Consider the following 12,270-nt stretch of genomic DNA (forward strand, 5'->3'; position numbering starts at 1 on the left):
GTTGTCCAACCTTGTCGGGAGCGACCAAAATTAAGTGTCCAGGCTTGTCGTCGTCCAACCTTGTCTGCGTCCCCTTCTGAATATCTGGCTCTGATTGGGTCCGGGTCCTTGAGATCCGAATCCCGGATCTAGGTTCGATCTCGGATCTGGATCCGAAATTCGAGTCATGGATCTGGGTCCAAAATCTGGATCTCAAATCTTGAATCGCATCCAAACCTACATCTCAAATTATGATAAATTTCAATATTTAAATTCCTCAAAAGTAAGTCCTGACAATGGAGAAGAAAATAGAAAATTAAAACGCATATTGACTAGTCTATTTGACTTCCTCAGTCTACTCGAAATATCAAATATATACCTTACTAAAAAATCTGATTTGATCCGGATGAGAGTTCGAATGTCAAATCTAGATTCGTAGCCGGTTCCAGGACCGAGACATATAGCTAGAATTTGAAATATCTGAAACCAGAATACACTTGAAACCGGAATACAAAACTCGAATATTTAAAATTCCTCAAGAGAGCTATTTCATTGGCAGTTAAGACAAATATTGACTACTTTTTAATCTATTCATATACGTCTATTTATCTTGCTCAGTCTGCTCAAAATATCAAATGTGTATCTTACAAAAATATTTAATAATTATTGAGTAAATCACAATATGACACCGAGAATAAAGCATGAATTTTGATGCCACCTACCTAGATTTGAAATTTCGGATTCATACATAGAATCGGGCTGAATACATGACAAATATTTGAGATCTGGAAACCGAAAGATGTCCTAGTACCATGATTGTAGCCGATGTAATGCGAACGAATTCCGCAAATACTTTGGGGAACACCAGAAACTAAAAAAGATAAATATTCTTTCTCAGGGGTAAGTCGCGCTTTAACATAACTTTTCATGAGTGTTGTGTTCAAATGTGAAAACTGTTGTGGCGATTTATTCGAAATAAAGGCTTTTTCATTTCTAACAATAAAGTTAAGCATATTCACATTGGTGAGAAATAGCAAGGCGCATTCTACTGATTAGGGTGCTAGTTCTTATGGAAGCTTTCATATTGGACCAAAAGTTTTCCTCATGTGGGTATCGGATTGCCACAATTCACCTTGCGGAAAGACGTGGTTCATCAGTAGATCAGCCAAGACTTTTCTGGACTTAGCCTGTAGACTGCTTCTGGTCTCAAGTATTTCCATATAACAAGACTAACCATATATATAGTTGGTTCGAAATGATTAAAACATCACTAGAACAATCTTTACTTAAATATTCGTTAATCAGAAGAGATGTGAAAGTTAAGCGTTAAAATAAATCCGATAATTCCGGAAAGAAGAGATTTGTATGCAACCTAAAGATAACAATAAAATTCCTTATGTAACATTTTCAAACATAAGATTAATAGTTAACCTTCTTCTTGAAGAGGGTTTCTAACAACACAGGAAATTATAAACACAATTATTGTAAGTAGTACCTCTGACAGTCTCGCATTTCGCATCACCAGCGCCCTTCATCCTGACAAGTGAGCAATTCACTTACCCGCGATGACTTTTCAACCGTTCCAGTAACATCAATATCTCAGTTTGGGTTTGGGAGATCAACCTTGATTATCACCACCAGCGGCTGTTAGAGGATCAGAACGGACCTCTGTACTACATAACGTGGCTAACTATAACTTTTCGTCTACAGAAGACAGAGAGAGTACGTTATTATCACAGGGAATACTTGATACGTAAGACTTATCAGTATATAGGAGCTACATTTAAAATAATCAGTTATATTAAATGTGCTCTCGCTTAGCCAAGAAAACCCGTCAGGCATAATCTAGTGCTCTATGACATTAGGCTGTGGATCGTTTGCTGTGAGTATTGTGGAATCGGATCCCGCTACGGGCATGAGTGTTCTAAACTGTCCTCGTTTACTTCTACTGTATGTCTATGTGGTGTCGTGAAGGCTACGTTATAATCCAAGCAAAACGTTCAGCAGGTTAAATAGAGATAGGCTAATTTGGTAAAAAGCGGTTACTTTTTTTTAAAAAAAATACAGTGTTAGCGCGTGCCTTCGGTGCCCGTAGTCAACATCTTTCGTAACTCTGAGTTTAGTTATTTTTAGCTTTTGTTTTTACTTGAAGAGCGTTTTTATCATTTTCCGCCTTGTTTTCCCTACTTTTTCTAGTTTTGCCTATGTTTCTTTGCACGGACGTTATACCCATGGGCACGTGGTTAGTGTGTTCGTGAACAAATGTGGACTTTTTCCTGATACTTTAGAAAATAAGAGTACCCTATATCAGAGAAACATTAATTGGCATATGTAAGTGAATATATCTGTAATGAAGTCATAATTAGTCAGTTTTTGTATCGTACATAGTTTTTATCGTCCTCATTAAACTATTCACCCCCACTTCCTGAATTCCAGTTTTAGTATTCCTTCTTCAGCAAGGCCTATTTAATGGTAGCTGGGACCGGGGGACTGATGTCTCATGTAGGCCTCTTAACTACAACATCAGCAATAAAAAAGTAAGGTTTAATTTGCACTAATTTTAGAACATTACGTTAAGTATTAGCTAAAAAATAATAATAATACCGAGCGAGCTTAGGCAACTTTTTAGGATTCTTGCTTCGCAATTGGGCGATACTGGGTTCCAATTCGGAGACCGGCCATCCTGACTGAGGATTTTGCAGGGTTGTTCCTCAGTTACAGTACCCAAATGCTGAGTTATCACCTTAATCTAAGGCTCTGGAGACCTTCCTTTCACTTTTTTTCAATTTTCTTTTCATCTGTTGATTACTACAGTGTAAAATGGCCTCTTGAGATATATCTGATAACTTATATTTTATAGTAAATAAACAATAGTGACAAAATGTATCTTCATGAAACATGTGGGTTAATTTAACTACAGCCTTACAGGCCCAACAGATAGCTTAAGTTTTAATATCAATTTCTTGACTTTTAAGTATTATTTTCATATTGTTTTTGCTTCCTATTGTCTCATGTATGTTCCCACCGGGAATTGAACCTGAGATCACATGAACAAATGTGAATGTGATAAATATTTTTGAAGACTTTAATATACAAAATACAAAACACATCAATGATACGATGCATGAATACGTTTTGGTTACGTCCTGCAATGTATGATGAAAGAAACCTGGAGGGTAAAGAAGAAATAACAGAAATCTATTTTTAGTTACTCCTTTGACAAGCCCCCGACCTCAGAAGGGCAAGCCATAACTTAGGTGATAAATGTCATACAATGAACACTTTTAATAATAACTAATAATATACCTACACTACAAAGCTTTTCTGAAATTCTCGTGTTTAAAAACTTACTGTGGTGCCACGCCAACCACTCTATATTTTTGTTGTACCTTTGAAGTGAAAGATACTCATAATTAAATTTGTTGATGATTGAACTCTAGTAAGACAGAAACTACAATAAATAGTTTGTTTTACTAGTATTCCTGCCATTGGAAGAGCCTCATCTAAAAGATCATTTTTGTATATGAGAAAATAGTGAAGTTTATTTTCTAAGAATAAAATAATTATTTTCAATGTAAAACTAACATTAAGTTTTGAATAGGAGCCGAATAGAAGAGTCTGTTACCCTTTACATCAGTTCTTTCAGAAGGTTAAATTTGCTATACTCTGAAATGGGAAGAAGTCAAAGTTGGAAGCATTTTACTTCCAAAGACTTCAACAGAAAATTCAACAAGGTTAAAATAAACTAAAGAACAAAGGTAGTACAAATAAGTTATGCAACCATTTAAAAGCACAGCATCTATTAGTGAGTCTGAAAAAAGTATTGACGAATTTTAGATATTATAATTAAGCAAGATCTGAGATCCGAATTTTTGGTTCCAGGTCCTGATCTGGGATTCGGATCCGAGATGCGAATCTAGGTCCAGATCCGGGAAGATCCGGATCTAGATCTCATTGGGTCCGGGATATCCGGATTGAAAAATTTTTCGCCATTCCTATCACAAACCACACCATAGCGTATTGTTTACGTCTACCAGCAACTGTTTCTCTTGTCGCTAAACGGCTAGTGGGGACGTTCCATGTGAAATCAACCAACGAAATGACAAAATTTGACTTGACTATCTTATATTTTTCTAAAAATTGGTGCACAGCTTTATTACAGTGCGAGATAAAACAAAGTCCCAAATATTATCCCTCTCCTCCTGAAAGTATCCCCATACAGGGTGTTCAAAAATTTCAAAAAGGGCATTTTTTCCGTTACAGTGATTATAAAAAATTGTCATACAATTGTTAATATGTGCACTAAAGACCTGAAACAAACAACATTCCAAAGCTTAAAGATTGCTCTACAAGTTGTACTATATTGAAAAACCTGCACAACTAAAAATAATACTTCTAAAATTCACACAGAAATGTCCCTGTGAATTTGTTCAAAATTGTTCATATTGTAGTCTCATATGTGTACTAAAACACCACAAGTTGTATTTTGGGCACTTAATGTAAGTCAGTAAAATTGGGTGCAGGTTTTAAGTCGCTTGATGGGACGTTCCATGTCAAAACAACTCACCAGACTTGACCATCTCAGATTTTTGTAAATTTGGTGCACAGCTTTATTACAGTGGGAGATGAAAAATCTCGTATTACCCCTCTCCTCCCAAAAGTGTCCCATACAGAGTGTTCAAAATTTCAAAAAATGGCATTTTTCCGTTACAGTGATTATCAAAAATTGTCATAAAATGGTGCACTATAGACATGAAACAAACAACATTCTATAGCTTAAAGATTGCTCTACAAAAAAAATTGTATTATATCAAAAAAGCCTGAATAATTAAAAATAAGACTTCAAAAATTCAAAGTAAAATTTGAATTTTGAATTTCGCACAGAAATGTCACTGTGAACTTATTCAAAATTGTACAGATTGTAATCTCATATGTGTACTAAAACACTACAAAGTTGTATTTTGGGCACTCAATGGGATCCGATTCAAAATTCAACATAAACCAAACACTGTAAGATATTGACCATGTGAATATCTGGGTTCAGGTCGATAACCATTTGCTTGTAACTATATACCTGCAGCACCAAAAGAATTTAACTCAACTTGGTTTGATTCTTGATATATTCATTTGAATTTACACAATTATCCACCTTTTGAGATATTTAGACAGGTATTACGTTTCCGAACAGTACTCAATACAGGCCATTATTCTTGTTAGTGTGAATGTTTCTAAATTTATATTGGCAACAGTGATACATGTTATTTCCATTTCTTTGTTTCAGGATTGATGTTACAAACATGTGAAAGCGCATCACTGAAACAGAAAAAAACAATTTGTTGACTAATTGTTTGTGCTGAAAGTATGTGATCTGATTGTGAGCAGTGCCACAGTGTTTTACAAACACACTTGATATCTATTGTGAAAGGGAGGGAAACATACCCCTCCCTTTCATAATAAGTTCTTTTTCCTGTTACAATGATACGCTTCCACGTGTTTGTAACAGCTATTCTGAAACAAAGGAATGGAAATAACGTATCAATATTGTCAACATAAATTTAGAAACAACCATAGTGACTAACAAGAATAATGGCCTGTATTGAGAACTGTTCCGAAACGTAATACCTGTCTAAATAACTCGGAAGGTGGATAACTGTGTAAATTCAAGTAAACACATCAATAATCAAATCAAGTTGAATATAAATTCGTTTGGTGCTGCAGGTAAATAGCTACAGGCAAATGGTTATCGATCTGAACTCAGATATTCACATGGTCAATATCTTGCAATGTTTGGTTTATGTTGAATTATGAATCGGATCCCATTGAATGCCCAAAATACAACTTTTTAGTGTTTTAGTACATATATGAGACTACAATCTGTACAATTTTGAATAAATTCACAGTGACATTTCTGTGCGAAATTCAAAATTCAAATTTTACTTTGAGTTTTTGAAGTCTTATTTTTAATTATACAAGCTTTTTTGATATAATACAATTTTTTGTAGAGCAATCTTTAAGCTATAGAATGTTGTTTGTTTCATGTCTATAGTGCACCATTTTATGACAATTTTTGATAATCACTGTAACGGAAAAATGCCCTTTTTTGAAATTTTGAACACCCTGTATGGGACACTTTCGGGAGGAGAGGAGTAATACGGGATTTTTCATCTTTCACTGTAATAAAGCTGTGCACCAATTTTTACAAAAATCTGAGATGGTCAAGTCTGGTGAGTTGTTTTGACATGGAACGTCCCGTCAAGCGACTTAAAAACTGCACCCAATTTTACTGACTTACATTAAGTGTAATGGTTATACTACTCACCATCACGTAACCCATTTCAACTATATAAATATCTTTTCCATATGCTCCTGCGTATAAGATAATTCCTCCTGGAGATACGATATAACGGCGAATGCGTTTGGACACTTCATATAAAAATTCTTCTGAGCATTCCTACGAGAGACAAAATGTAATTTCTTAAGATAATTCATAATTGCAATATTGAACATCGGTATTGTGATCAAGTCAAACATAATTAACTACAAATACAATTCTACATTGTGTCATAGATTTTGATCTATGCGCCTGCTCAAAATTAAAGCATTTAATAAGTGATGTGAGGAACTCTCCTCTTCAGGTAGAGATAGTTCATTCACAATGGCACCGAAACGGGAAAGGTTCGAACGTGCCAGCCAATTCATTTTTGAACTGGTTGATGAATTCAGTGTTGAAGCGGGGTTGTCATTCACAGCCCCGATAACGTGATGAAAAGAAATGCTTCCGTTCATTGAGTTCCCATGCAATCCGATAGACGTCACAGAATGTCTGTTCCCCACTTTCTTCATCTCAGATCTGTTTCTAGATTACCTATCAAGAATAAAGGAATACTATCTTTGCACTGAGAGTAAAGAATTTCAAATTTACGAGGAATTCCAGGATAACATATTTTCTGATGGCATCACGATGCCAACAATGGAGTTTGGCGTCCTCGGATGGTAATTTCGATCATGCTAACAGGTGAAACATCCGTGTTTAATGCGGTGACTCACTTCGACTGATAACTGTTGCTTTCATTTAGGGATTTAGGATTTAGATTTCTGGGTTTTCAGCATCTATGTCCAGTTAGCCCGTCAGGTTGAGGAATGACGTTCCTTAGCGAGCACACTGTCCGGGAAAAGGGAAGGAAGGAAGCGGCCTGGAACCTATAAATTAGGCATTTGCCTGGCGTGAATGAGGAAAACCTAGAAAAATCTCTTAGGATGGCTGGCCTCAAAAAGTTTTTACACTTTTTTGACCGAGTGCGCCCACCGGGAATCGAACCCGGGACTGTTGATTTCATCTGCTGAGGTGTGTCAGCATAATAAACACAAGGTTTTATCTGTTCGCACAATCCACACTACCGGCCGAGAACGTCTAACTCCAGCATTGGCATGGCACTTCCATCAGAAAATGTGTTATCCAAGAACTTCCTGAAGATTTGGACTGAGTGTGAGAGTTACTGATGATTAATCTTAGGTTTCTACTGTGAAGTTCTAGAAGTCACTGTAATGGGTGATTTTCTTAATTCCATTCTATTTTAGATTATCTATTTCGGCGCTGTAAGTATCTTACGACCATTCATTGCATGTTATTAGCTATTGGTGCCAGAGTCATAGGGCTATGTGGCGCTATGAACTGTATGTAAGACTGAAGCTGCTTTTGGAGCTGAAGTCACGGTTACCTTGAAAAAGCAGATCAAAACGAACGAGCTAGTTCCTTACTAGTTAAAATGACTATGTCGTTCAGAAGACCTAGTTTATTCATGTATGATCCAGCACTACGTTTACTGGACAGAGTAATCGATTGTTGACATAGGAGGTAATTCAGTACTTGTCCTCGCAAAATTTGTAGACCGCAACATAAAGTAGGGACGAAAATTAATTCTAATTGCTATACCTAATATCGCAAGATTAAAGGCAAATTCTGTGTAGCGTTCACGCAAACCCTTACGGAAAAAGAATCATACAATGGATTTGCGATCTCATAAAAATTTTAGTCCTTCCTACTCACTTATTATTGTCAGGTATCCAAAGTTACTTTACTCATACTCACTGGCGCAAATCCCTTAAGGGGGAATAAGGGGGACATGTCCCCTCCAATTTTGGAATTAGAGAGGACTGTCCGCCCCTAATAACCCGATTTGAAATTTGGATTTGGGGACAAATGTTATGATTTGTGTGCGATTGCAACAAAGAAAAGTGAAATGAAATTGATGTCTCCCCAGAACAAGCCCTAAATCTTCCCGCCTCCCAATGTTGAAGACAATTCTGTTCCCTTGATACTCCACAGCATTGTTTTTCATAAAAATTTTGAACATCGCTTAAAAAAAATATTGAACGGCCCCAATGTTGAAGACAGATTTGTGCCGCTGCCCATATTATAATAACTTTGATTTATTGTGTCTATGCAATCTTATTGAAAACTTATGAAATAAATAATACTTTAATTGAAGATTACCCAATGAAAATAAGAAAATCTGCAATATAATAGTAGCAAAGGCTCCTGCAAAAAATATTAAAATTATAATCTTAGATTCAAAATTAAATACAGACTATATGATAGAAGATTTCATTTTAGCAAAATCAAATTATAAAGTACGAAATAATAATTTTCCTTGTAAATTCTAACAAAATCTTATTCCAAAAGTCTTACCTGAAAAAATGGTACTTGTTTTAATATGTTAATGACAGTTTCAGTGAGTAAACTTCTTCGTAAAGACTCAGGTAGCTCATCTATGTAGGAACGTCCATGTATGGTATGCTTATCTCGATTATATACCCATTGTCTTTTTAATGCTCTCCTAATTCTAACAATGAAATCAGGGGAAACACCTTTTGTCTTTATAAAGGATAAAAGATCGGATACCATCTCATGAAACTGTGTTCTGAAAAAAGAAATAATTACGAAAACGATTCAATAAAGATTTTGTGTTCATTGTCGCTATAAAAATGTTTAGGAAGAGAAAGGATATACAGTAATTCCAGATAAATGTGTATAAACCGTTATGATACTTGAAGTCTAACGCTCCATCAAATGGCAAGATTGAAGCATTGACTTAGTAGGTGAGTTTGGACTCTGAGTTAAAGTCTTCCACAACGTGGAATCAGTGCGTTAAGATATATTTGTAACTTTGTGTCGATTTGTTGGAATCACGATACCAATTACACTGTTCAACAACGAAAATATAAATTGAACAAAATCAGCTAATTCTTATTGATTTTGTGGTGCTGATCACGAATTTGAAAGTTATATTCGAATATTAGCTCTACTTCTCGTTTTACAGGCATGTCTAATAATAACGCTTTAAAAATAAATATATTCGCTTCGTTTGGGGTAAAATGTTACACTGATCCGGCAACACTGGAGAAACTATATGAACGCTTGGTTTCATTGTGTTCCTTATCTCAGTAGTGTTCTGCTATTGTTAGAAAAGACAGATTTAATGCAGTTATCAGCGTTTTGGGTGTGACGTTTGTGTAGTGCAGGACATAAAAATACAACTACAAGTACGCAAAAATACTGGTATTTCGAATGTATATTTTTAAATAGTTGTCAGAACTATTTCAAGTGACATTTTGAGGATTTCAATAAACAAAAATGCCGCGAAATTGTGTAAACAGAGCAGATAGCTTCTGCTACGTGTGTGGGGAAGTGACATTTTCCTCACAAAAGCAGACTATAACACCACTAATAAGAAAAGCCTATCAATATTACTTTGGTTGTAAAATTGGAGACCAAGATAAATCTTGGGCACCCACATTGTGTGTAACACTTGTGCCAGCAATCTAAGAAATTGGATTAATGGGAAGGGGCGCTCAATGCCTTTTGCAGTGCCCATGATTTGGAGGGAGCCAAGCGACCACATCAGAGACTGTTATTTTTGTATGCTTCCTTCCGTCAAGAAGGGAATTTCCACGAAGAAGAAGCGGGGCTTGATCTATCCTAACATTCCTTCTGCAATGCGCCCTGTTCCACATGGAGAAGGACTACTTGTTCTTGACCCACCTAAAGAATACGATCTTTTTTCTGATGATGATCAAGAAGTTGAAGCTCCTGAATCAAGTACTTCCAAGGACCCTACGTTTGTTGTAGAAGAACCTCCATGTGAACCACATAGACTTACTCAAGAGGAACTAAGTGATCTAATCAGAGACTTGGACCTCTCGAAAAGCAAAGCCGAAATTTTAGCGTCACGCTTAAAGCAATGGAATTTATTGCAGGAAAAAGTAAATATTTCAGTGTATCGGAATAGGGAGAAGATGTTCACTTCATTTTTTACTATGGAAGACACACTTGTGGCATGTACAGATGTAAATGGTCTCATGAGGGCACTTAAAATTAATTACGAACCTAGGGAGTGGAGGCTCTTTATAGATTCGTCCAAGGTGAGTTTAAAGGCAGTGCTTTTACATATTGGAAATGAACTTCCTTCAATTCCTGTAGATTACGCAGTTCATATGAAGGAATCTTATGAAAACTCGAAACGTTTACTTCAAGCCATTAAATATTACGATTTTCAGTGGCTCATTTGTGGTGACCTTAAAGTAATAGCACTGTTGCTAGGTATGCAGTTAGGGTATACAAAGTATTGTTGCTTTATATGTGAATGGGACAGTAGAGATCTTGGATCTCATTACCGCAAAAGTTATTGGAGAACCATAGAAACTCTTCAGCCGGGAGTGAAAAATGTGCAGCATGAACCACTGGTAGATCGTAACCGAATTTTGCTTCCCCCTCTACATATTAAATTAAGTCTTATGAAAAGTTTTGTTAAGAGCATGAACCAAGAGGATGAGGCCTATAAGTACCTAAGAGGACAATTCCCTCGATTAAGTGATGCCAAAGTTAAAGAGGGTGTTTTCATAGGGCCACAGATTAGGCAACTATTCAAAGATCACAAGTTCGACGAAATTCTCCAAGGTGAGGAAAAAGCTGCGTGGGAAAGCTTGAAAAGTGTTTGTTCACAGTTCGTGGGAAGACACCGAGCAACAAATTACAAACAACTGGTAGCAAAGTTGTTATTGTGCTACGAAAATCTTGGTTGCAATATGTCTCTGAAACTCCACTTTCTTCATTCACATCTAGACTTCTTTCCCGAAGATTGTGGAGCAGTAAGTGATGAACATGGTGAGCGTTTCCATCAAGATATTGCAGCCATGGAGAAGAGATATGAGGGAAAGTGGAGTTCTAACATATTGGCCGACTACTGTTGGACTATTGCAAGGGATGCTTCAGATGTAACCTACAAAAGGCAAGCCAAGCGAAGACGCTCAAAATAAAATAAACATAATCCTGTACAAGGGATCACTTGAAACTTTTGTCTACATTGCAATGTAGTTCTTGCACAAAAAGGTATTTGTACATATTTTTCATGTTTTGATGTTAATACTGATTTTTATTACAGAATTGTTAATGTTTAACTTAACCACGGTTAATTTATTTTCTGTATCGCTGTGAAACTGATATTTGCGCAATTTTGAAAAAGGAAGTACAAGGGTATAGAAAGCTATAGGTTAGGGTACTTCTTAACTCCCCAGCTTATCACATCACAGTGAAATAGATAAAAGAGTGAAATGTAGGTTTTTACAAGGATTTTGCTTAAATGTTCTATAAATATTAATACATTTGTATATATACAGCTACTGTTGTACAAGGGCGTTTTTTTCACAACCTGAGCTAAGAAAATTCTTCTATTATCATTTCCTTTCATATTATGCTTAAATGAATGTAAAAATCGCAATTTCAAAGAATTTACATACTTTCGATCAAAATTTGTTGAAGAGTGCAAACTTACTAGAAGGACGATTAGAGCAAACTTACTAGAAGGACGATCTTCCACATTCAAAAGGTCTAAGAACAAAATGGACATAGAGTTTAAAATGTTGCACTAGGTACTCACGACTTAGCACTTATAGAGTAAATCATAACGTCTTGTGTTCTAAGTTCAAAATGAATTCAACGCAAATCTGTAATGAGTGTTTGAACCACTCAGCACTCTTGCTGTCGGCCCCCATGCCTTAAAATGTACAAACTGCACTTAGCATATGTAATGATACCGAAAAACTCTAAAGGCTGATGGTATTTTTTCGACCTATTTGAAGCTTTTGATAATGTTTTGCATGATGGTGTCATACTTAAAATTAACAGATCTGTCCTTTCTACAACAATTATTCATTGGATAAGGAACTTCCTGACCCACCGACAAACTCACGTAAAATTGAAGCAATAACTACCTAGGTATCACAAAATAAAAT

The 12,270-nt window shown here is 36.0% G+C and overlaps 1 protein-coding gene across 1 annotated transcript in view; it reads right to left on the reverse strand.

The window, feature by feature from the left end:
• The window catches only part of LOC145673417 (uncharacterized), a 755,597-nt gene that overhangs the window by 422,378 nt on the left and 320,949 nt on the right, over positions 1 to 12,270 (reverse strand). The window contains exons 14-15 of the mRNA XM_081743106.1: positions 8,669 to 8,900; positions 6,299 to 6,430 (exon numbers count right to left, since the gene is read on the reverse strand). Coding sequence (XP_081599232.1) covers positions 6,299 to 6,430; positions 8,669 to 8,900 — 364 coding nt within the window. The remainder of the gene's footprint in view (positions 1 to 6,298; positions 6,431 to 8,668; positions 8,901 to 12,270) is intronic.

Source organism: Thermobia domestica, chromosome 16 (genome assembly GCF_964235325.1).
Source record: "Thermobia domestica chromosome 16, izTheDome1.hap1.1, whole genome shotgun sequence".
Lineage (NCBI taxonomy): Eukaryota > Metazoa > Arthropoda > Insecta > Zygentoma > Lepismatidae > Thermobia > Thermobia domestica.